This window comes from Monodon monoceros, unplaced genomic scaffold (genome assembly GCF_005190385.1).
Source record: "Monodon monoceros isolate NGI ecotype Baffin Bay Population unplaced genomic scaffold, NGI_Narwhal_1 Super_Scaffold_21, whole genome shotgun sequence".
Taxonomy (NCBI): Eukaryota; Metazoa; Chordata; class Mammalia; order Artiodactyla; family Monodontidae; genus Monodon; species Monodon monoceros.
This window is the reverse complement of record NW_021703778.1, coordinates 159016065-159042477: the sequence shown is the minus strand read 5'-3', so window position 1 is coordinate 159042477 and position 26413 is coordinate 159016065. Positions and strand designations below refer to the sequence as shown.

The window sequence follows — 26413 nt, the reverse complement described above, 5'->3', positions numbered from 1 at the left end:
CATTGTAACTGCGGGGGTTTAAGAAGCAGCTAGATTGGAATTTTAGAAGGATCTCTTGGCTCCAGCCTGGTTGGGAGGGGTCCCCTGCAGAGAGCTGCAGGAAAGGTAACTAACTGCTTTTGATGTGACACTTGGGAAAGGCAAACCTAGCTTGAAGGAATGGGTCCTGACAATAGGATTTCAAACGCTTGGCCCCAGGGTAAAGGAGGTGTTTTGAGAACTGCAGCTGTTTATATTATTTTTAATCCCAAAGGGAAGGGAAAAAAACCTTTCCTTTTAAAAGTGCTCTAGCTAATTTAAATTGTGGAGGAAAAACTTAGAGCAGGAGACAAAATATATTATTCATGAAGCATTTTGGAACAAAGGAACCCCAGCTGTGGCTGTGCACCTTTCAGCCTTGTGGCTGTGCACCTTTCAGCCTTGACCGTGGAGTCAAAAACGACAAATGAGTCCATCTCGCCAACATGGCAGAGTCTGGGGTCTGTTGGCAGAACCAGAAGGTAGGCAGCCCTGGATCCCGAAAGATGAGCGGACCTGTGGGAAGTGCCTGGGCTGTTCTGACCAGCTCAGCACATACAAGAAATACCTCCGGCTCTAGGCTCTTTGTGCTCGTGTGCGTAAGTGAGAGTTCATTTCACTGCAGCAATAAAGGTATCTCGCTTGCTAGCAGGAGTAACCTATAATGCTCAGGAATTCTGGAACAGAGGTCTGTTGAAGAGAGTTTCCTGGAAGCCAGGGAGAGAAAATGGTCTATGAGAAGGCCATTAATGAGCAGTAGGATAATCCTACGAGACAGTAATCAGTTCATCAAACACACCCTGAGACCTCTAGCAGACCAGGCCTTGGGAATGATGCTGGGGGTGGAGTGGAATAAGATTGACCACCTTGGGGACTTCCGTGGTGGCGCAGTGGTTAAGAATCCACCTGCCAATGCAGAGGACAAGGGTTCGAGCCCTGGTCTGGGAAGATTCCACATGCTGCGGAGCAACTAAGCCCATGTGCCACAACTACTGAGCCTGCGCTCTAGAGCCCGCGAGCCACAACTACTGAAGCCCGCAGGCCTAGAGCCCATGCTCCGCAACAAAGAAAAGCCACCGCAATGAGAAGCCCACGCACCGCAACGAAGAGCAACCCCTGCTCGCTGCAACTAGAGAAAGCCTGCATGCAGCAACGAAGACACAACACAGCCAAAAATATAATTAATTAATTAAAAACAAAAAGGAAAAAAAAAGATTGACCACCTTTGATGTCTAGGAAGCCACACCCTGGTGCTCCCCCTTTGCTCTCTCATTCTTTCTAGTTCTTTCTCTGTTGTCTCTTACATGTTCCTCCCTTGAGCACCATCTTTTACTCTCTTCTCATTCTGCATCTCCTTCTGGACCATTTCATCCAGTCCTGTGGCTTCAATATCACCTATATTCTCATCACTCTCAAACCTAGGCTTCCAGCTAGATTTTGTCCCTGAGTTCCAGTCCCTTAAGTCTAATGTCTGCTGGATATGGCCACCTGGATGTGCCACAGAAGCTGTAAACCCAGGCCTCCTGCCTTTTCTGTCCTGGAGAACACCACGCTCTTCCAACCAGGTGCTTGGGTGTCATCCTGGATCCTGCCCTCTCCACACTTCTCACTTTCTGTCAATCACTAGGACCCGTGGATTTTACTTCCTTAACACCCCTTGTCTCTGACCCCCTCCTCTCCATCCCTTGTGCTACTGCCTGAGTTGAGGCCTCCATGCCAAGAGCCTCATTCTCCAGGCCGTGTCTGCTGGTGAAGACCCCTGACTTTGTGCCATGCCATTGGCTTATAAATACAACAAGAGAGTTGGGGAAGATAGGAGAAACCATCTACTTACTAGTCCTGAAAGAAGAAAGAAGTCAGTGATCCTTTGAGCCCCAAATGAATCCAGCAACCTTTGTTTTCTTCTCAGGCTGGGGGTGCACTAATGGGCCAGGGCTTCAGCCTTTGGGTCCTCAAACCCAAATTAATGCTGTTTGGTCCTAGTCAGAGGAACCCCAGGAAGGCAGGCTGGAGGGAAATTCTGCCTGCTTGCTACCAGAGAGGTGATTCACCAAGGGTGATTCATTCCATTCAACGGATTTTTTTTACCCCCCCCCAAATATTTTGCACCCATGAGTAAAAGAGAACCTTCTAGCCCTTTGTGAAGAGAACAAGAAAGCTCAGAACTGAGCGTTTGGAGCACAGTGAAGTGGATTACAAGCTCTCCTTGGACTATTTGCTTTCTGAGAATTTTGACACCTTGACTCAGGATGTCTGTCTGTGAGAAAACAACAACAACCACTAGCACCAGATTCAGTGAACTCAGCAGTCAGACTTTCCTTTGGGCACGTGTGCAAACTTGATATCATAAATGCTGGCATAAGGCAGATTTGTGGATGGATGGATGAATGAATTCAGGAATGAGCAAATTGTACCTAGGAGCCTTCCAGCTGTAGGCACTGTGCTAAGCTCCACATTGAGATGTAGGGAAAATCTCAAGGGGAAGGGCATCTGGTTGTACTGAGGGGTGGGCAGTCAGGGAGGAATTCTTGGAGGTGGTAACACATGAAGAGAGTTTTGAAGTATGAGGAGCAGTTGGCCAGATAAAGAGTGAGAAGGCGAAAGGTATTGGGAAGCAAGACCTGTTCCTCTGGGCTCGGCATGCAGGGGCCTGGGTGTTGCTTGCCTGGGGCAAACGTTGCTTGTGGGGAGACAGCCAGGCATGAGGTCCTGGAAGGGAGTCTTGCTGCAAGCCATGGAGCCTGCATGTTCTTCTGAAGCTCTGTGGTGCCTGGAGTGGAGCTTGAGGATGAGGTGGGTGTGATCAGCTCCACGCCTTGGAGAGGCCGCCTGGAGGATGTGGAGGGTGCATTTAAGAGGGGCAGGTCTGGAGGCTGTCCCAGCAATTCAGGTGAGAGCAGGCGGGGACAGAGCCGAGTCAAGGTGGCAGCACATTCTTACCTCCTTCTTCCTCCCCTTTCAGTCTTGCTTCCCATTGTCGTGGCTCTCTGTCCCAGATATTTCACGATACCTTGGTCTCTTCCATCTGGAAACAAAGCCTGAAGTTTTTAAGGAGGGCTAGAAGGAGAGGGCAATGATAAAACCTAAAGGGAGAGCCTCGTCTATGGTGGCATTTTGGGGACATGGCTTGGTTATTTAGTATGTCTAGACTGAGTGTCATTGCATTCTTTTTTTCTTTTAAAAAAATCTTTATTGGAGTATAGTTGATTTACAATGTTGTGTTAGTTTCTGCTGTACATCAAAGGGAATCAGGTATACGTATACATATATCAACTCCTTTTTTAGCTTCTTTCCCCATACAGGTCATTACAGAGTATTGAGTAGAGTTCCCTGTGCTATACAGTAGAAACTTATTAGTAATCTATTTTATATATAGCAGTGTGTATATGTCAATCCCAATCTCCCAATTTATCCCCCCTCTTTATGCCCTGGTAACCGTAAGTTTGTTGTCTACATCTGTACCTCTCTTTCTGTTTTGTAGATTAGTTCATCTGTACCTTTTTTTAGATTCCACATATAAGCTATATCATATGATATTTGTCTTCCTGTGTCTGACTTCACTCAGTATGACAATCTCTAGATCCATCCATGTTGCTGCAAATGGCATTCTTTCATTCTTTTTTATGGCCGAGTAATATTCCATTGTATGTATGTACCACATCTTCTTTATCCATTCCTCTGCTGATGGGCACTTAGGGTGCTTCCATGTCCTGGCTATTGTAAACAGTGCTGCTGTGAACACTGGAGTGCATGTATCTTTGCAAATTATGGTTTCCTCTGGATATATGCCCAGGAGTGGGATTGCTGGATCATATGGTAACTCTAATTTTAGTTTTTTAAGTAACCTCCATACTTTTCTCCACAGTGGCTGTACCAATTTACATTCCCACCAACAGTGCAAGAGGGTTCCCTTTTCTCCACACCCTCTCCAACATTTATTGTTTGTAGATTATTTGATGATGGCCATTGTGACCAGTGTGAGGTGATACCTCATTGTAGTTTTGGTTTGCATTTCTCTAATAATTGGATTTTAAAATAAAGGCTGTTACAGTGATGGTCATTGCATTCTTACCGGGACCAGCTTGATCGTGTCTAAGGTGAACCTGTCACATGGAAACAGGAAAAACAAGGTCTGGCTGCAAGGTATGTGGAATCAGACGGAGCACACACATTCTCTTGGCTGTTCTTAGAGGCAGATCATGGCTGAAACCAGCTGCTGTGACAACCGCGGGGTGATGGGGCTGGAATGGTCTCTTCCTCGTCTCTCCTTCCCTCTTCCCAACACCCACCCTCTGGTCCAGCCAGGGAAGGCTTTTGGGGATTCCAGGCTCAGCTTTAACCTGGGGCTCTATGGAAGCTCTGAGCTGCCTATGCAGGTGGCCCTGGGACAATTCCAGACCCGGGGGGGGTTGGTGGTGGTTGGTGAGGGGAGGCGAGTGCTTACTGCCTCTCACCAGCGTGTTGCAGTCACAGCTGTACTTTGCGTGGGTTGACAGGCAGAGTCATGTCGCTATGTGACAGTGGTACCTCCAAGGTGGCTGCATTTCACGTTCTCAGGATACACCGAATCCCGTTTGATACCCAGCATCCCGAATGCCATTTGTTCCAGGTGCTGTGGAAGAGTGCGGGTACTCGGGGTTAGGGGTCTGAAGCTGGATCCAAGGATGCCACTGCTTACTAGCTTGTGATAGGCTAGTCAGTGTCACCTCCCCTGGCCTCAGTTCCTTACCTGTCCAAGGGGGATAGATAATGACCACGGCCCACCACAGAAGGCTTTGTGAAGATAAACTAGATCTTGCATCAGATCTTTGTCAACTCTCCCACTACCTCTGAAGGCAGGGATGTGTCTTATTCATATATACATCCCCAGGGCCAAGCATGGTGCCTGGTGAACTCATGTGTTTGTTGATTGAATGTATGAACAGATGATGCAGTAAAGTGTACGGGGCTTGGGAAAGCCTGAATAGTATAAAATTGAACAAATTCAAACAAGAAGAAAAAGATTTCCACATGTGCCCCCATATCCACCCACATGTACAGAAAAAATGGAATGGGCTACTGTTTGGGAAGAAGCATTGTAAAATGAAAATTATTGTCTTCCAACATTTTCTTTCTCATCAAGTCTTGGCAGCACTTTTGCTGCCAAATCCTTTTCTGTTGGCGTTGTGAAGTCCGATAGGCCATTACTTTATATGCCTCATCCATTATTGACACATTTTAGATGAAAGGGCTCTTTCCACCTGGAGTTTCTTTTTTCCCTAGTTTTCTGTTCCTACGGTCCAGAGAACTGACTTTGAGGTCAGGTTATTCTAATTTTAATCCTGGCTCCACCACCTTCTGGCCACCTGACCTGGGCTTAGTCCTTTAAGCTCTCTGGGTCTCAGTTTCTTTGTCTGTGAAGTGGGCATGTGTGGCGGCCGTGAGCAGGCATGCGCCACGCAGGCCTCCAACTGGAGGGAGTATAACTGAGCAAGAGCCCGGCTGCTGCTCTGGCATCCTCTGTGGTCACACTTCCTGTGGGCTGCTTCCAGCCCGTGGCCGAGGGCAGCAGGGACCCTAAAGCAGGCCTCTCCCGGGAGACACAGGACTCCTCAGATGGCTGACCCTGGCTCAAGAACTCCTTGATGGCTGTGCTGAGCCTTCTTGGGCTGCAGGTGGTCTAGGACTCCCACACCCTCCCTTCCTTCCCGCTCTTCATCAGTGGAGTCAGATTCACAGTGTGTCTGCTGGCTGTCCTCGCCACCTGACTGCATTTCCCTTAATAAAATCCATACACGTTTATTTTTATTTTTTTGAATTTTTGAATTTTATTTCATTTTTTTATACAGCAGCTTATTAGTTATCCATTTTATACATATTAGTGTATACATGTCAATCCCAATCCCCCAATTCATCCCACCACCACCCTCACTCCCGCCACTTTCCCCCCTTGGTGTCCATACGTTTGTTCTCTACATCTGTGTCTCCATTTCTGCCCTGCACATTCAATCCCCTCTTAGCATCTGCTTCTGGGAGGACCTGGACTCACACAAGGGAGGTAATACCTCATGGTGAGGACCAAATGCGACAATGTAAACAAGCGCTTCTCAGAGTCACAGGCACAAAGTGAGTGTGCAATAAGTGGCAGGAACTCCTGTTATCTGCACCACCACTGTCACTATCATCTGGCCGATTTTGCTTCTTTGGTGGCTCCAGGCACGGAGAGCTCCAGTGGCAGATCCCAGGTCACAAGGCAACTTAGTATTAGAGTGAGAGGAACCGTGGTTTCTGAGCAGAAGAAATAGATTAAATAAAACATCCTTTGTAAAACAGAAATATAGATCAGTGGAACAGAATGGAAAGCCCAGAGATAAACCCACGCACATATGGTCACCTTATCTTTGATAAAGGAGGCAAGAAAAGACCGCCTCTTCAATAAGTGGTGCTGGGAAAACTGGACAGCTACATGTAAAAGAATGAAATTAGAACACTCCCTAGCACCATACACAAAAATAAACTCAAAATGGATTAAAGACCTAAATGTAAGGCCAGACACTATAGAACTCTTAGAGGAAAACATAGGCAGAACACTCTATGACATAAATCACAGCAAGATCCTTTTTGACCCACCTCCTAGAGAAATGGAAATAAAAACAAAAATAAACAAATGGGACCTAATGAAACTTCAAAGCTTTTGCACAGCAAAGGAAACCAGAAACAAGATGAAAAGACAGCCCTCAGAATGGGAGAAAATATTTGCAAATGAAGGAACTGACAAAGGATTAATCTCCAAAATTTGTAAGCAGCTCATGCAGCTCAATATCAAAAAAACAAACAACCCAATCCAAAAATGGGCCAAAGACCTAAATAAACATTTCTCCAAAGAAGATATACAGATGGCCGGCAAACACATGAAAGGATGCTCAACATCACTAATCATTAGAGAAATGCAAATCAAAACTGCAATGAGGTATCACCTCACACCAGTCAGAATGGTCATCATCAAAAAATCTACAAACAATAGATGCTGGAGAGGGTGTGGAGAAAAGGGAACCCTACTGCACTGTGGGTGGGAATGTAAATTGCCACAGCCACTATGGAGAACAGTATGGAGGTTCCTTAGAAAACTAAAAATAGAACTACCATACGACCCAGCAATCCCACTACTGGGCATATACCCTGAGAAAACCATAACTCAAAAAGAGTCATGTACCAAAATGTTCATTGCAGCTCTATTTACAATAGCCAGGACATGCAAGTGACCTAAGTGTCCATCGACAGATGAATGGATAAAGATGTGGCACATATATACAATGGAATATTACTCAGCCATAAAAAGAAATGAAATTGAGTTATTTGTAGTGAGGTGGATGGACCAGAGACTGTCATACAGAATGAAGTAAGTCAGAAAGAGAAAAACAAATACTGTATGCTAACACATATATATGGAATTTACAAAAAAAAAAAAGGTTCTGAAGAACCTAGGAATAGGACAGGAATAAAGACGCAGATGTAGAGAATGGACTTGAGGACACAGGGAGGGGGAAGGGTAAGCTGGGACGAAGTGAGAGAGTGGCATGGACATATATACACTACCAAATGTAAAATAGATAGCCAGTGGGAAGCAGTCGCATAGCACAGGGAGATCAGTCAGTGCTTTGTGACCACCTAGAGGGGTGTGATAGGGAGGGTGGGAGGGAGATGCAAGAGGGAGGAGATATGGGGATATATGTATATGTATAGCTGATTCACTTTGTTATGAAGCAGAAACTAACACACCGTTGTAAAGCAATTATTCTCCAATAAAGATGTTTAAAAATTAAAAAAAAAAAGCATCCTTTGTAAACTTATCCAAGTTAAGGAAAAGACACAATCCAAATCCTTTTCTCGCCATCGAAATGTGCAGTCATCTTTGCTAAAGCAACCTACTCCATTTTTCATCAAATGCACAAAACCTTTTGTAACATTCTGAGGTCCCTGCCAATACTCGTGATATGTACAAATATACTTCAATCAGTAAGTCAGGGCGGCTTGCATTTCCCAAGAACCATGAGGGGGTAAAAAAAAAAAAAAAGAAAAAAGTGGTCATTGTTATTCACATTTGTCATATAAGGAAACAGAAACTAAGTGGCGGTTTCAAGGTCACCCAGACACTGGTGGGTTTGGGATCGGAACTCTCTGGGTTTTGTTTCTGGTGTTTTGGAACTCAGGGATTGGTGGATTCTGTTCAAACTCTGCTCCTAGGCTCAGTCTCTTAGCAAACTGGCACCAGGAACTGGCCCGCAAAGACCTTTCTCAAGCCCAATTCTGCCCAGCCTCAGGGGTGCTAGAAGCCCTGGAATCATCCATGATGCAAATAAAGTCAGTGAAGGAAACTGATCTCCATGCTCACGGCCATCATTTGTCACCCAGAGAGGCTTCATCTTAATGTTTTTTACCTGACGCTGTGGAGCATGTTCACTAAGTAGACTGTCAACCCCGTGAAGCTGGGAGGGACCGTACCATATCCCCACCACAGCACAGCCCCATTTGGTGCTAAATAAATGCTTCCTCTTGAGGATGGTGGTGATTCTGATGGGGCTTCTGTTTATAGTCCGAAGGAGTCATCATCATCGTCACCAACAACAGAAAACAAATATTTGCCCTTGGCCAGGCACTGTGCCAAGAAATGGATTTCCAATGATGAAAAGTCAAGCCTTCTGACTCCAAGGAGTTCATAGTCTTGTGGGGAGATGGTCACGTCGAGTCTGCCTGGAGAGGCCAGGATGGCTTCACAGAGGAGGCAGCTTGGAGTTGAGACTCAGGAGGCCGGGAGTTCCCCAGGCAGATGGGGGTGGGGAGGGGACTCCTGGCAGAGGGAACACACGTGAAGGAGTGGAGGTGTGAACAGAGCACTGCTGTGTTAGAGGACCTGTCCAGTGTTGCTGGAATGTCAAGCTGTTTTCCATATGACCCTGCCATCCACCACTGTAGGCGTGGTTTGGAGGTGCCAACATTTCTTCCTGCCTTTCCTTTTTCATTAGAAGGTTCTTTTCATCAGCCATCAATGATTGGCTTCCCACTATGTGTCAGGCACTGGGCAGGTTACTGGGGTACTAGAGATGAGGGGGGTCGACACGGTGCCTGCTCTCCTGGAGCTCTAAGTCGAATGATGAGCAAACAGGTTCTGTCAACATCATAGTGCAGAGAGTGGGGGCCAAGGGAGACCTCATTTAGTGGGGGGGGTGTATTAGTTTCCTGTGTCTGTTGTAACAAATTGCCACAAACTTAGTGGCTTAAAACAACACAGATTTATTATCTTATGGTTCTGGAAGTCAGAAGTTAAAAATCTGTCTTACTGGGCTGAAATTAAGGTCTAGGCAGGGCTGGATCCTTCTGGAGGCTCTAGGGGAGAGTCTGTTCCTTGTCTTTTCCAGCTTCTAGGGACTGACTACATTCCTTGTCTTATGGCCACATCACTTGGACCTCTACTTCTGTCCTTAAATCTGTTTCTTTCTCTGACCCTCCTGTATTCCTCTTATAAGGACATTTGTGATGACACTGAGTCCACCCAGATAATCCAGGATCATCTCCCCAACTCAAGGTCCTTAACTTAATCAGATCTGCAAAGTTCCTTTTGCCATGTAAGGTAACATATTCATAGGTCCCAGGGATGAGGATATGGGCGTCTTTGGGGGCTGTTATTCTGCCGACCACAGAGGGAGCAGGCGGAAGGGGAGGAGGTGCTTCTAGAAGTGGTATTTAACCCCCAGACTTACGGGTCAGAAGGTGGGTGAAAGTGGAAGCAAGGAGGTCACTTATGAGGCTGTTGGATTAGACCAGGCAGGATGTGATGGTGGCCATGGTGATGGTGAGACGCGCAAGGGATTATGATACAGCGAGGAGGGTGAAAGAATGGGAAATGAGGACAAAGTTGAAAGAAAGCAGGCCTGGGCAAGGCTAGACTTCTCTGTATCAACAAGGGCAAGTTGCAACCTGAATGTAATGCCTTGAGGGAATATTAGCAAGAACATAATGCCCAGGGTGCTAATTCTAATTCTTGAGTCAGAGATTCCAGAGAGTTCTGTGTTCATGTAGGTCAGAAGGAAATGTAACATTTACTGACTTATTTGGTAGAATAATGTACAACAAAAAGCTGATATTCAACTTTGGTTTCCAAAGAGAAAATCTGATTTTGAGGTTCTACGAGGAAAGGCAGACTTTACAAACTAGATTCTTCCAGGTGTTGTCAGGGTCATTGGTGTTTGAGTGAGGACGAGTGACATTCCTACACTTTTATTTACCCTGAGTTCCCCAAGGCAGAGATAGTGCAGTTTAACTCTCACTGAGTGGGACTGTTTGCCTCACTTAGATAATTAGGTTTGTCACCTCCTAATATACATTATTTACACAACAGCCAAGCTGCACCTTGACAGAGGCCATAATAAGCATTAGTATTATAAAAGGAGAACAAAAGCGAAGGAAAATGGCCATTCGTTGTGCACCAGGCCGATTTCTGAAATGTGTGATACCATTCTGTGTGTGACACTGCGCTGAACTTCCTGCCGTTCCCGAAGAGTCCCCAAATTAACATATTTATATCCAATAATGAAATTGCCCTTACAGAGAGCAGGGACCTTTGAGAATTCGATGTGTTCAAACCAGAGGAAGTTTCTTTTCCAATAACTTATTATTCGAGGAAAATAGAAGAAAAATTCTATCATTAATAGATCAGGAGTGATTACATGTAACTCATTGCATTTTCTATTGAGAAATACATTTAGGGTCTATTTTATTATTCTGTTTTTTTCAGGAAACCAAGTTAACTGGAATATAACATCAGTCTTTGATTCCTTCCCTCATTATCACCACCTTTCTTTTTGCTTACCTTTAGTAGTTGTCAGAAACCCAAACTTTCTTTACACTGATTGATTTTTTTCAATTGAAGTATAGTACATTTACAATATTATATTAGCAGGTGTAAAACAGTGATTCAATATTTTTATAGGTTATACTACATTTAAAGTTATTACAAAAAATGGCTGTATTTCCCTGGGCTGTTCAATACATCCTTGTTGCTTATTTATTTATTTATTATGTTAAGCCAATGAAAATTTTTTTCTTGATGTTTAGTTGATTTACAGTATTGTATAAGTTTTAGGTGTACAACATAGTGATTTGCAATTTTTAAAGGTTATACTCCATGTATAGTTATTATAAAATACTAGCTATATCACCTGTGCTATACAATATATCCTTGTAGCTTATTTATTTTACACATAGTAGTTTGTGCCTCTAATCCTGTACCCCTATCTTGTCCCTTCTCTCTTCCCTTGCCCCACTGGTTGCCACTAGTTTGTTTTCTTTAAAATTTATTTATTTTTGGTTGTGTTGGATCTTTGTTGCTGCGTGCGGGCTTTCTCTAGTTGTGGTGAGCTGGGGCTACTCTTCGTTGCGGTGTGCGGGCTCATCGTAGTGGCATCTCTTGTTGCGGAGCATGGGCTCTAGGTGCACGGGCTTCAGTAGTTGCAGCACGTGGGCTTGGTAGTTGTGGTTTGCGGGCTCCAGAGCGCAGGCTCAGTAGTTGTGGTGCATGGGCTTAGTTGCTCCGTGGCACGTGGGATCTTCCCGGACCAAGGCTGGAACCCGTGTCCACTGCACTGGCAAGCGGATTCCTAACCACTGCGCCACCAGGGAAGTGCCCACTAGTTTGTTTTTTATATCTGTGAGTCTGTTTCTCTTTTGTTGTATTTACTAGTTTGTTTTATTTTTTACATTCCACATATAAGTGATATAGAGTATTTGTCCTTCTCTGTCTGACTTATTTCACTAAGCAAAATATCCTCCAAATCCATCTGTGTTGTTGCAAATGGCAAAATTTCATTCTTTTTTATGGCTGAGTAATATTCCATTGTGTGTATACACCACATCTTCTTTATCCATTCATCTGTTGATGGACACTTCCATATCCTGGCTGTTGTAAATAATGCTGCTATGAACATTGGGGTGCATATATCTTTTCAAAATAGTGTTTTCATTTTCTTCAGATATATACCCAACGATGGAATTGCTGGATCATATGGTAATTCTATTTTTGGTTTTTTGAGGAACTTCTATACTGTTTTTCATCGTGGCTATACCAATTTACAATCCCAACAGTGTATTAGTGTTCCCTTTTCTCCACATCCTTGCCAACATTTGTTATTTGTAGACTTTTTGTTGATTTTGACATTTTGCCATTTTGACAGGTGTGAGATGATATCTCATTGTGGTTTTGATGTGTATTTCTCTGATAATTAGTGATGTTGAGGATTTTTTAATGTGCCTGTTGGCCATCTGTATATCTTCATTGGAAAAATGTCTGTTCAGGTCTTCTGCCCATCTTTAATTGAGTTTTTTGGTTTTTGATATTGAGTTGTGTGAGCTGTTTATCTATTTTGGATATTAACCCCTTATCGATCATATCATTTGCAAATCTTTTCTCCCATTCAGTAGGTTGTCTTTTTGTTTTGTCAATGGTTTCCTTTGCTGTGCAAAACCTTTTATGTTTAATTAGGTCCCATTTGTTTATTTTTGCTTTTATTTATTTTACCTTAGGAGGCAGATCCAAAAAAATATTGCTATAGTTTAAGTCAAAGAGGGTTCTGCCTATGTTCTCTTCTAAGAGTTTTACGGTTTCAGGTCTTACATTTAGGTCTTTAATCCATTTTGAGTTTATTTTTGTATACAGTGTGAGGAAATGTTCTAATCTCATTCTTTTACATGAAGATGTCCAGTTTTCCCAGCACCATTTATTGAAGAGACTGTCTTTTCTCCAGTGTATATTCTTGCCTCCCTTGTCATAGATTAATTGACCATAAGTGTATGGGTTTACTTCTGGGCTCTCTATTCTGTTCCAATGATCCATGTGTCTGTTTTTGTGCCAGTACCATGCTGTTTTGATTATTGTAGCTTTGTAGTATAGTCTAAAGTCAGGGAGCATGATACTGCTAGCTTTGTTCTTTTTTTTCAAGATTGCTTTGGCAATTTGGGGTCTTTTGTGGTTCCATATAAAATTTAGGATTATTCTAGTTCTGTGAAAAATGTCCCTGGTATTTTGATAGGGATTGCATTAAATCTGTAGATTGCTTTGGGTAGTATGGACATTTAAACAATATTAATTCTTCCAATCCAAGAGCATGGGATATCTTTCCATTTCTTTGAATCATCTTCAATTTCCTTCATCAGCGTTTTATAGTTTTCATAGTATAGGTCTTTCACCTCCTTGGTTAAGTTTATTCTTAGGTATTTTTATGTGATTTTTAAATGGGATTTAAAAAAACCTTTCTCTTTCTGATATTTCATTATTAGTGTATAGAAACACAACATATTTCTGTTTATTAATCTTGTATCTTGCAACCTTGCTGAATTCATTTATCAGTTTTAATAGTTTTTGTGTGGAGACTTTAGGTTCCTCTATATAGAGTATCATGTCATCTGCAAATAGTGATAGTTTTACCTCTTCCCTTCCAATCTGAATACATTTTGTTTCTTTTTCTTGTCTGAATTCTGTGACTAGGACTTCCAATACTATGTTAAATATAAGTGGAGAGAGTGGGCATCTTTGTCTTCTTCCTGAATTTAGTGGGAAAGCTTTCAGCTTTTCACTGTTGAGTATTATGTTGGTTGTGAGTTTGTCATAAATGGCCTTTATTATGTTGAGATATGTTCCCTCTCTACACACTTTAATAAGAGTTTTTATCATGAATGGATGTTGAATTTTGTCAAATGCTTTTTCTGCTTCTATTGAGATTATCATGTGATTTTTATCTTTCCTTTTGTTAATGTGGTGTATCACATTGATTGATTTTCAAATGTTGAACCATCCTGTGACCCTGGAATAAAACCAACTTGATCATGGTGTATGGTCCTTTTTATGTATTGTTGGATTTGATTTGCTAATATTTTGTTGAGGATTTTTGTGTCTATATTCATCAGAGATATTGGCCTGTAATCTTTTTTTTTGTATCTTTATCTGGTATCAGGGTAATGGTGATCTCATAAAATGAATTTGGGAGTGTTCCATCCTCTACAATTTTAGAGGGGAATATTTTGAGAAGGAAAGGTGTTAGCTCTTATTTATATGTTCGGTAGAATTCCTCTGTGAAGCCATCCCATCCTGGACTTTGGTTTGCTGAGAGATTTTTTTTATTACAATTTCAATCTTACATCTGTTCATGTTGTCTTTTTTTCCTGACTCAGTCTTGGCAGGCTGTACATTTCTAGAAATGTGTCCATTTCCTCTAGGTTGTCCAATTTGTTGGCATATGACTGTTTATAGTATTCTTTTATGATTTATTGTATCGCTGTGGTATCAGTTGTTATTTCTCCACTTTCATTTCTTACTTTGTTTATTTGGGTCTTCTCTCTTTTCTTCTTAATGAGCCTAGCTAAAGGTTTATCAATTTTGTTTACTTTTTCAAAAAACCAACTCTTGGTTTCATTGATTTTTCTATTACTTTTTGGTATCTATTTTATTTATTTCCTCTCTGATCTTTATTATTTCCTTCCTTCTGCTGACTTTGGGCTTTGTTTGTTCTGCTTTTTCTAATTTCTTTTTTTTTTTTTTTTTTTTTTTTTGCGGTACACGGGCCTCTCACTGCTGTGGCCTCTCCCATTGCGGAGCACAGGCTCTGGACATGCAGGCTCAGCGGCCATGGCCCATGGGCCCAGCCGCTCCGCGGCATGTGGGATCTTCCTGGACCGGGGCACAAACCCGCGTCCCCTGCATTGGCAGGCAGACTCTCAACCACTACACCACCAGGGAAGCCCTCTAATTTCTTTAGATGGAAGGTTAGGTTGTTTATTTGAGATTTTTCTTGTTTCTTGAGGCCTGTATTGCTATAAACTTCCCTCTTAGAACTGCTTTTGCTGCATCCCATAGATTTTGGAAAGTTGTGTTTTCATTTTCATTTGTTCAGGGTTTTTTTCTGATTTCCTTTTTGATTTCTTTGTTGACTCATTAGTTTTTTAGTAGCATGTTGTTTAGTCTCTGTGGATTTGTGCTTTCCTCATTTTTCTTTCTGTAGCTGATTTCTAGTTTCATACTTCTGTGGTTGGAAAAAATGCTTGATATAATTTCTATCTTCTTAAATTTGTTGAGACTTGTTTTGTGGCCTGGCATGTGACCTATCCTGGAGAACATTCTGTGTGCACTTTAAAAGAACGTGTATTCTGCTGTTTTTGGATGGAATGTCCTGTATATATATATATCTATTAAGCCCAACTGGTATTGTGTCATTTAAGACCACTGTTGCCTTGTTGATTTCCTATCTAGATGATCTGTATATAGATGTAAGTGAGGTGTTAAAGTCCCCTATGTTATTGTATTGTCAATTTCTCTCTTTATGTCTGTTAATATTTGCTTTATATATTTAGGTACTCTTGTATTGGGTGCATATATGTTAATGAATGTAATATCCTCTTCTTGTATTGATCCCTTTATCAATATATAATGCCCTTCTCTGTCTTTTGTTACAGACTTTTAAAGTCTATTTTGTCTGATGTGAGTATTGCTACCTCTGCTTTTTTGTCGTTGCCATTAGCATGAAATATCTTTTTCCATGCCCTCACTTTCAGTCTTTGTGTGTATTTAGTTCTGAAGTGAGTCTCTTTGTAAGAAGCATATAGGTAAGTCTTGTTTTCTTATCCAATCAGCCACCCTATGTCTTGATTGGAACAGTTAGTCCATTGACATTTAAAGTAATTATTGATAGGTGTGTACTTATTGTCATTTTGTTATTTGTTTTCTGGTTGTATTTATAGTTCTTCCTTGTTCTTTTCTTCTTCTTTTAGTTCCTTCACTTATTTGATGATTTTCTTTAGTGGTATGCTTGTTCCTTTCTCTCTTGTTTTTGTGTATCTGTTGTAGGTTTTGACTTGTGGTTACCATGGGGTTCATATGTGTTGACCTGTATCTATTTGTTTTTGTTTGTTTGTTTGTTTTTTTGCGGTATGCGGGTCTCTCACTGTTGTGGCCTCTCCCGTTGCGGAGCACAAGCTCCAGACACGCAGGCTCAGTGGCCATGGCTCACAGGCCCAGCCGCTCCGCAGCATGTGGGATCTTCCCGGACCGGGGCACGAACCCGTGTCCCCTGCATCGGCAGGCGGGCTCTCAACCACTGCGCCACCAGGGAAGCCCATCTATTTGTTTTAAACAGGTAGTTCTTCAAGTTCAAACACATTCTAAAAGATCTACATTTTTTATTTCTCCCACATATTTTATTTTTGATGTAATATTTTTCATCTTCATGTTTATCCCTTTACTGATTATTGTAGTTATACTTGATTTTACAACTTTTTTGTCTTTTAATCTTTGTACTAGCTTATTTAAGCAGTTTATCCTCAGCCTTTACTGTATATTTTCCTTTACTAGTGGGATTTTTCCTTTCCTATAGATACTTCTTCTTGTAGCCTTTTCTTTTCCACTTAGAGAAGACCCTTTAACATTTCTTTTAGGGCTGGTTTAGTATTGATGAACTCTTTTAGTTTTTGCTTATCTGGGAAGTTCTTTATCTCTCCTTCAATTCTAATTGATAATCTTGCTGGATAGAGTGTTCTAGGTTGCAGGTTTTTCCGTTTCAGCACTTTAAATATATCATGATACCCCTTCTGGCTTTTTCAAAGTTTCTGCAGAAAAATCAGCTGATAGCCTTCTGGGGGATACCTTGTATATGACTCTTTGTTTTTCTCTTGCTGCCTTTAGAATTCTCTCTACCTTTTGGTGTGGGTCTGTTTGGGTTCATCTTGTTTGAGACTCTCTGTTCTTCCTGGAGTTGGATATCTGTTTCCTTCTTCAGATTTGGGAAGATTTCAGTCATAATTTCATAAAATATATCTTCAACCCCCTTCTCTCTCCTTCTGGGCCCCCTATGATGTGAATGTTGGTACACTTGATGTTATCCTAGAGATCTCTTAAACTGTTCTAATTTTTAAATTTATTTTTCTTTTTGCTGTTCTGATTGGGTGATTTCTGTTATTCTATCTTCCAGATCCCTTCTATGTTCTTCTGTGTCACCTCATCTGCTGTTAATTCCTTCTAGTGTGTTTTTCATTTCAGTTATTGTATTCTTTGGTTCTGACTGGTTCTTTATTTTACATTTTTTAGTTCCTTGTTAAAATTCTCATCTATTCTTTTACCTAATTCAGTTAGTATTCTTATTACTAATGCTTTGAATTCTTCATTTGGTAACTTGTTTATTTTGATTTCATTAATTATTTTTTCAGGGGTTTTCTCTTGCTCTTTCAATTGAGAAAATTCCTCTGTCTTCTCATTTTCCTTATCTTTCTCTGTCTCTATGAAATTAGGTAAAAGTTACCCATTGCTCCTTATGTTGGAGCATTCCTTTACAGTCTGAGTCTGCCAGTGGCTTTGGTGGGAGAGCTGGATTTGATGTGAACGCAAGCCATATCTTTCCTCAGGTTGTGCTGACAGCTATTATCTTGGTAGGAGGTGGGGATGGAGATGGAGAGACTAGGGCTGGAGCAGGTGTGAGCTGAAGCTTCTGTGCTAAGTGTCCATGATCACCCAGTGGGGGAGCAGGGTCAGGTTCCAAGTTGCTAGAGCAGAAGCCGTGAGAGTTGGGCTTCCAAACCGGCTCAGTTCCCTTCAAGTATGTGCTCTCCCCTTCCCAGCACTGGCACCCTCACTCCAGAGTAGAACAGTACTGGAGCAAGAGGAGCTAGCACAGGCACTCCGTGAGGGCTGGGGTACAGTCCGTGGCGGTCCAGCCACCATCAGAGATCTGGACTGCCTCTGATGTGCCACTTGTGTAAGTGAAGCAACGGCTGCCTCTGCCCTTCTCAGATGTTGCTTCAGGTTTGAGCTACCTCAGTGTCTCACGACTAAGGTCTCTCCTTGGTCATGGCAGCTTATTCCAGTGTGGAGCTGTGATGGGAGGCAAACAAGGCTGGAATGTTCACTTGGATCAGGCTGGTGTATACACTGGGGAAGTCATGGGAAACCAGCCAGCCACCTGCTTGATTTCAATTTGCCCTCTCGTCCCTGCTTCAGGAGCAAGCCAGCACAAGCACGCTCCTCCTGAGTGGAGTCCAGGCTTCCCACAACCCTCCTGTTAGTCCCACCAGCCCTCCAGGGGGTCGTCTTCTTTTTGTAGGACCCCAGGGTTGGGGCACCCAATATGTGACTTGAACTACTCACGTCCCAGGGAGTGTCTCCACCCATGAAATCTCCCTTCTCCTCTGAGTCCCCTCCCAAGGACACAGGTCTCAACCTGTAGATGTATTTTTGATGTGTTCGTGGGGGGAGGTGAATTCCATGTCCTCCTGCCTGTCTATCTTGATCTGAGTGTCACTGTGTTTGGTTTTTGACTCTTCATTATAGCAAACTCACCCTTCTTTTGTTTTGTGACCATAGACCTGGATAAAAGAACTTTTAAACTTGCTAGATGCTCATCTCTTCTATACTCTTGGTATTACCTAGCCCTCAGCACTTGGACAATTCTGCTGGGTATCCTTCTCCTACCTTTTCTTCTCCAAATTGCATAATATGTCTCTTTTTAAAATATCATGGTTTGTTGTGTGTCTTACACATCACTTAACAAGGAAACTAAGGGAGAAAATGAGAAATAACAGAGACATGGATTTCAAATTTGGACCCTTGTAGAGAAATATAAACATTTCAGACTCAATTAATATTATTTTTTTGTGTGAAAACTAGAACACCTGGTGCTCACTGTTTTAGAATTCAACAGACACCTAGCAACTGATTGAATTCCCTCACTGCAGGCTTGGTGAACCAATTTTTAATCCTCACATTTGAAAGCTGGCTTGAGAAAGACATCTGTGCTTTGTTTCCGACAAGTTTTGGGCTTTGTGTTTATAAACAAATTCTCTTTTCCCCTCTCACCCACCCCGTTTCTCAGTGGCCGTTCCTGCAGCAGCGCCCCCGGTGTGCCAGCCCAAGGGCACCACTAACGGGCATTACACGGCCCCACGCCTCTCCATCTCCTCCCGAGCCACGGTGGTAGCCAGAATGGAAGGTGCCTCCCAGGGGGCCCTGCAGACCGTCATGAAGTGTAAAACAGTGGTTGCCATCTTCGTGGTCGTGGTGGTCTACCTCGTCACGGGCGGTCTCGTCTTCCGGGCATTGGAACAGCCCTTTGAGAGCAGCCAAAAGAACACTATTGCCATGGAGAAGGCAGAATTCCTGCGGGATCATGTCTGTGTGAGCCCACAGGAGCTGGAGACATTGATTCAGGTGAGCAAGGAGTGAGTCAACAGTAGAATCACCTTGGGTCGGGGGGAGAGTGTGACATTGGTTTTGTCTTTCTGGCTCACTGAGCTTTGCCGTTGGTTGAGATGCTACTGATGGTCAGGGAGGTCCTCTCTGGGAGGTGACACTTGAGTGGAGACCCGTGACAATGTGGGGGAAGAGGGGTCACATGTACAACGTAGGAGCAGGCTGTGTTTTGTATCACCTGCTTTTGCATGTGGTGGCCAGAGGCAGCAGCCGGCAAAGGGCTTTGGATTTTCAGATTCAAGGCCACTTATATATGCTGATTAACTTTTAAATCTGTGTGAGATGCTGGGGTAAGAGGGTGGCCCAGAAACCAAAGAAAGAGAGAATTTTAAACGAGCAGGGATGTATGAACCTGTCGAAGGTGGATGAGAATGGAGCAGAGAAAAGGGCACCAGCTGTGGGATGGGTAGGGTGTTAGTGACTTGAAAGAGGCTTTGGTGGATTTGTGAGGATGAAATAATAAGGATAACAGTAACAGGGATAATCAAGGTTGCTATTTTTGAACACTTACTGTGTGTCAGGCACTGTACTAAAGCCCTTCCATGCCTTGGATATTAAGGAAAAAATGTGCATAAAAAATGGAGGCAGAGAACTTTGGGCCCCCGCCTACAGAAACAAGGCAGAGGAAGGGGTGGGGCGATCTTGGCAGGGGTGATGTGAGGCTGGGAAGGGATGTGGGAGACAGGGAGTCATCTAAGGTGGCATGACAGGAGGAAGCGAAACAGGAGGCTTGAGAAGTGAGCGAAAGGTGGAGAGGACCGAGTCCTGGGAAGAGGGAAGGGAAGTGGTTTAGAGCCCAGCAGATGGGCTTCACCTTGGAGGTGAGGCAGGATGGCGGCCTCCAATCTACATGCCCTCCTGAGCCACGAGGAGTAGTGGTGGGGGGCGGTGACGTTTATGGAGGCAAGGGAGAGTCCCATCTTTCTGTGGGTTCTAAAGTTTGGAAGACAGAGGGATGGAAAAGACAGCTTTCACAATTCCTTCTGGCTCTGGGATTACCAGCATTAAATTCTTTTCTTTTAAAAATTAATTAATTATATTTTTGGCTGCGTTGGGTCTCTATTGCTATGCACGGGCTTTCTCTAGTTGCAGCGAGGGGGGGCTACTCTTTGTTGTGGTGTACGGGCTTCTCATTGCGGTGGCTTATCTCGTGGCGGAGCACAGGCTCTAGGCGCACGGGCTTCAGTAGTTGTGGCATGTGTGCTCCAGTAGTTGTGGCACCCGGGCTTAGTTGCCCTGTGGCATGTGGGATCTTCCCAGACCAGGGATTGAACCTGTGTTCCCTGCATTGGCAGGCGGATTCTTAACCACTGCGCCACCAGGGAAGTCCCACCAGCATTAAATTCTAATGGCTAAAAAAAAATTCTAATGGCTACTACAAATTAGGATTCTGTAGGATTCACAAGTCTGGGCTGGCTTATTTATTTATCTATTTCCAGCTACACTGATAGGGTAGGGGAATTCTGAGGCTGCTTATGATCTGGCCCCTTCCTAGTAGTTGTAGTCTTTTAAATTAGTTTCTATAATCTGACTTGACTCTTAGATTAATAGAAATATACATTTTTTTCCTGGAATACATATGGTTTCATACCTATATCCTACAGTTTTTATTAAAAAATAAAATCTGGGCTTCCCTGGTGGCACCGTGGTTGAGAATCCGCCTGCCAATGCAGGGGACACGGGTTCGTGCCCCGGTCCGGGAAAATCCCACATGCCGCGGAGCTGCTGGGCCCGTGAGCCATGGCCGCTGAGCCTGCGCGTCCAGAGCCTGTGCTCCGCAACGGGAGAGGCCACAAGAGTGGGACGCCCGCGTAGCGCCAAAAAATAAATAAATTAAAAAAAAATAAAACCTTACAATTCTAAAGGTCAAGGGGCAGTGTTTCATATCACTCTTTCTTAGATGGCCTTGTCTGTTTTTTTTTTTTTTTTCTTCTTTCATGGTAAAATGCTACCAATCTGTCACTAATCTGTGCCAGGTTGAAGGCTCATAAAGGCGCAGAGAATGGAGGAAATAATTCGGGAGTAATTTTCAGTAAGGAACTTATTATACATGTTGTGGTGATATGTGGTGAGATCCTTTTTATTTAGTTGCAATACATGTAATAACCTAAAAGGTGGTCTGAATTGAATCTGGACTTGTGCCTGAATTTTCTTTCCTTAGACAATGAGATCTTGAGGAAAAGGATCATATCTTATTATCTTTGCATCCATGTGTAGCCTCTGCATGGCTTTACATCTAATTACTACCCAATAGAGAAATGCTTTTGGGATAAGCTATCAAACTAAATCTATAACACTGGTGATGCCATGAGACATCTGAGCTTATTCATGCATTTATTTATTAATTCCGTATTTCTCTATTGTTCATTCTTTGGCCTTCTCCTTTATGAAAGAATTCAGTGGCCAGAATGAAGGACAGAATGGAGAGGGTAGAGATTCTAGTTCTGGTGTTGCTGTTAAGACCCATCCTTTGACCTCGAAGATTTCTCTGTGAAATGAGGGTGTGTGTGTGTGTGCGCGCATGCCCTTGAGATCATTTTTATAACAATTAAAACATACACCCTTTAGTAGGCACCCGTTATGAGCTAGGCCTCTTCTACCCATCATCTCATTTAATCTCTCCAACAACCTTCTAAGTTGGTATAATTATACCCATTTTACAGGTAAAGAACTGATGCTAAAAGAGGTTGAGTAACTTTCCAACCACCAACATGACAGAGCTGGGATTCAAAGTGAGGTCTGCCTGGCTCTACCCTGCCTCGCCCAATGAGTCTACAGCCCTTGAAGTAGTGTTTACTTTAGCATAAGCTTAACTCTCTCTTAAACATTTGCTTTATGTTCAACACTTTCCAGAATTTTAGGAGAGTCAAAAGGCATTGGAGTTCTTTGCTCTTTAGCAGAAAGCATTTCCTCTTTTTTCCCTTTATACCCATTGACTATCAATCCTGGACATGGGATACTTTAAGATCTCCGTCTACTCTGATATAAGGACTTATACTGGTGTTTACTTACAGTTTTTTGTAGGCTAAGCAGTTAAAAATGCTGAACCTGTGTCAGTCAAGAATCAAATTATTATGGTTTATAAATAAGATGAAAAGACAACCCTCAGAATGAGAGAAAATATTTGCAAGTGAAGCAACTGACAAAGGATTAATCTCCAAAATAGACAAGCAGCTCATGCAGCTCAATATCAAAAAAACAAACAACCCAATCCAAAAATGGGCAGAAGACCTAAATAGACACTTCTCCAGAGAAGATATACAGATTGCCAACAAACACATGAAAGGATGCTCAACATCACTAATCATTAGAGAAATGCAAATCAAAACCACAATGAGGTATCACCTCACACCAGTCAGAATGGCCATCATCAAAAAATCTACAAACAATAAATGCTGGAGAGGGTGTGGAGAAGGGGGAACCCTCTTGAACTGTTGGTGGGAATGTAAATTGTTACAGCCACTATGGAGAACGGTATGGAGGTTCCTTAAAAAACTAAAAATAGAACTACCATACGACCCAGCAATCCCACTACTGGGCATATACCCTGAGAAACCATAATTCAAAAAGAGTCATGTACCACAATGTTCATTGCAGCTCTATTTACAATAGCCAGGACATGGAAGCGACCTAAGTGTCCATAGACAGATGAATGGATAAAGAAGATGTGGCACATATATACAATGGAATATTACTCAGCCATAAAAAGAAATGAAATTGAGTTATTTGTAGTGAGGTGGATGGACCTAGAGTCTGTCATACAGAGTGAAGTAAGTCAGAAAGAGAAAAACAAATACCGTATGCTAACACATATATATGGAATCTAAAAAAAAAAAGGTTCTGAAGAACCTAGGGGCAGGACAGGAATAAAGCCACAGACGTAGAGAATGGACTTGAGGACATGGGGAGGGGGAAGGGTAAGCTGGGACAAAGTGAGAGAGTGGCATTGACATATACACACTACCAAATGTAAAACAGATAGCTAGTGGGAAGCAGCCGCATAGCACAGGGAGATCAGCTCGGTGCTTTGTGACCACCTAGAGGGGTGGGATAGGGAGGGTGGGAGGGAGACGCAGGAGGGAGGGGATATGGGGATATATGTACACATAAAGCTGATTCACTTTGTATACAGCAGCAACTAACACACCATTGTAAAGCAATTATACTCCAATAAAGATGTTAAAAAATTTTATTATGGTTTACCCTTCACTGATTCCTTCATAGGATGAAAGTGTCCACACTTTTGGACCAGGGGGCATCCTCTCCACTCTACAGCTCTCAGCAGCACTGTATGTAGTGCTCATAAGAAACACAGTGTTTGGAAGGGTTTTCAGTGTGGTGTGTTCTAAGATGGAAAAATAATATTATTGTATCTCACCGATATTTTTATTGTTGTATGTGGCTGGTCAATGGTATTTATCTGGTAGTGTCAGGACTCTTGGCTGGATTGAGTGAACCCCTCATAAAGCTAATCTGGAAGGTGTAATTCATGTTATTAATAATAAAAACAGAATACCTGGAACAGATTAACCCCTGTGAAATGCCTGGATAGCTTAAAAGGGCCATAGCTGGGGAGGGATTTTCCAAAGACTTAAACCACTTTTATGAGGTATCATAGGACTCCGGATGTGACAGATGGGTCACCATCCCTGACCCAGATGCTGCTATGGAGGAGACTGTTTCATTAATTAATTCATCTATGCATTCTTTAAGTTGCTACGGAGCTTCTGTTACATCAGGTAACATGCTAAGTGTTGGGGATAGAAAAGATGAAGATAAAATACACCTTGAGCAAGTTGTGGACTTGTCTGTGATTCCATTTCATTATCAATAAAATGTGCCTAAAATCCCTCACCCTTAGGATAGTGAGAGGATTAAGTTCTATAATTCATGAGAAGGGCTTTGAACTGCTCTTGGCATGTGGTGCGCACTCAAAAAAAAAAAAAGATAGATATTGCCGCTGCTGTTTATAGTATTATTCAAGGAGCTCAGAATTTCAAGCAGTGGTTCTTAGTGGGGAGCGGGGGTTGCTTCCAGGGGGCATCTGACAATGTCTGGAGACATTTTCAATTGTCACAGTTGGTGACAGATGCTACAGATGTCTAGTGGGTAGAGTCCAGGGATGCTGCTCAACATTCAACAATGCCCAGCATATCCACTCATAACAAAGAATTATCCAGTTTCACATGGCAGTAGGTTGAGAAACCCTAGAGGAAGAGGCATATAAACCAATAACTAGAATTCATCGGAATGGAGCTATTTTTTCCCCAGTTTTATTGAGATATAATTGACATATATCACTGTATAGGTTTAAGGTGTACAGCATAATGGTTTGAACATTTATTGTGAAATGATTACTGCAGAAAGTTGAGTTAGCATCCATCACCTCATGTAGATCCAATAAAGGGAAAAATTTGTTTTTCCTTGTGGTGAGAACTCTTAGATTTATTCTCTTAACAACTTTCACATATAGTATACAGCAGTGTTAACTATACTCATAAAGTTGTACATTACCTCCCGAGGACTTACTTATAATTGGAAGTTTGTACCTTTCCACCACCTTCCTCCAACTGGCCTTTCCCCACCCCCCATCTCTGATCTTTTTTCCTATGAATTTTTTAAAAAAACATTTCACATGTAAGTGAAATCATACAGCATTTGTCTTTCTCCATCCGACTTATTTCACTGAGGATATCCTCAGGGTCCATCCATGTTTTTGCAAATGGCAGGATTCCTTCATTTTTTTAATGGCTGAATAATATTACATCATATATATGTAAAACTCACAACTTCTTTATCCATTAATCTGTGGCCACTCAGGTTGTTTCCATGTCTCGTCTACTGTAAATGCTGCTATGAACATGGGGGTGCAGATACCTTTTCGAGTTACTGTTTTTGTTTCCTTTGGATGTGTTCCCAGAAGTGGAATTGCTGGATCATTTGGTAGTTCTGCTTTTAAGTTTTTGAGGAAACGTCATACTGTTTTCCGTAGTGCCTGCACCAGTTTCCAACCCCATCAATAGTGCGCGAGGGCTCCCTTTTCTCCACGTTTTCCCCAGCGTCTGTGATCTCTTGTCTTTTCGATGATCATTGGAGTGGCACCCCAGTGAGGCAGACAGAGGTCAGGGAAGATTTCGTGGCCATTTGTCTCCTTTAGTCCCTACAACAATTCTATGAGGATAGTCTTTTGTGCCACTCGCAGAGGAGGAAACTGAGGCAGCAGGAGGTGAAGTTACACGCTCAAGGATACCTGATTAGTGAGTGGAGGATCTCAGATTCACTCCTGGGCAGTCTGACCACTGTCCTGTTCTCTTAAACACCACGCATGGGAACAGAAACGTGCAATACGGAAGGAGTTCATCATTCAGGACCCACCGTGAAGGGTATCCCACCGGCATGTGGTGCCCGTTGAGGGAGGTGCAGGTGGTCCGTGTGCCTTGAGCTGAGAGGTGTGGGCAGGTGGTGGGAGATGAGCTTGGGACGGGGGCAGGGGCTGGATTTGAGGTGCCCAGAGAGCCTTGCGGAGCGGTTTGGGCTTTGTGCTGCGGGAAGTGGGGGAGTCACTGAAAGATTTAAGAAGGTAGTGACACGATGGAAACTTTCTTTGGAAAGGTAACTCTTTGAGCGCTGAGGATGTAGGGTTGGAGGAAGGAGAAATTGGAGGAAGTAAGACCAGTTCGGAAGCATATTGGGACCTCATCGGTGGGCCATGCTGAGACACAGTGAAGGGGCCACATTTAAGAGAGTCTGACAAAGCAAACTTGAAGACGACTCATGTCCCGTTCAGCAAAGATGTCTGGAGTGCCTGCCCTGTGCTCCGCCTTCCTTCCTGTTCAAGCAGAGGCCATGTGGGTCGGGGGAGCCCGGCCAGCGGCACCCACACTCTGGAGTTAATCTTCCTGTGTTAAATCTTTTTTCTGCCCGTGGGCTGTGTGACCTGGGTGAGAAAGGGAGTCACCCCAGGCCTCAGCTTCCCTTCTGTAAAATGACGATTATGATAATAGTGTCCACTTGTTAGGGAGGTCTGAAGATTAAACGAAAAAGCTCAGCTACTTTGAGCTATTGTGATCGCTACTATTTATTTGTTAAGGAAGGCAGGAAAAAGAAATATAGAGAACCCCTAAATTATTATTATTT

The 26413-nt window shown here is 42.9% G+C and overlaps 1 protein-coding gene across 2 annotated transcripts in view; it reads left to right on the top strand.

Annotated features, from left to right (window-relative positions):
* KCNK10 (potassium two pore domain channel subfamily K member 10) overlaps positions 1-26413 on the top strand; it is a 138001-nt gene that overhangs the window by 44780 nt on the left and 66808 nt on the right. The window contains exons 1-2 of one of the 2 annotated variants that reach the window (XM_029238544.1): positions 2861-2908; positions 18900-19234. In XM_029238544.1, the coding sequence (XP_029094377.1) occupies positions 19010-19234 (225 nt within the window). In that variant the 5' untranslated portion in view covers positions 2861-2908; positions 18900-19009. Of the gene's footprint in view, positions 1-2860; positions 2909-18899; positions 19235-26413 lie in introns of those variants that run through there. The other variant, XM_029238543.1, reaches the window with a different exon arrangement.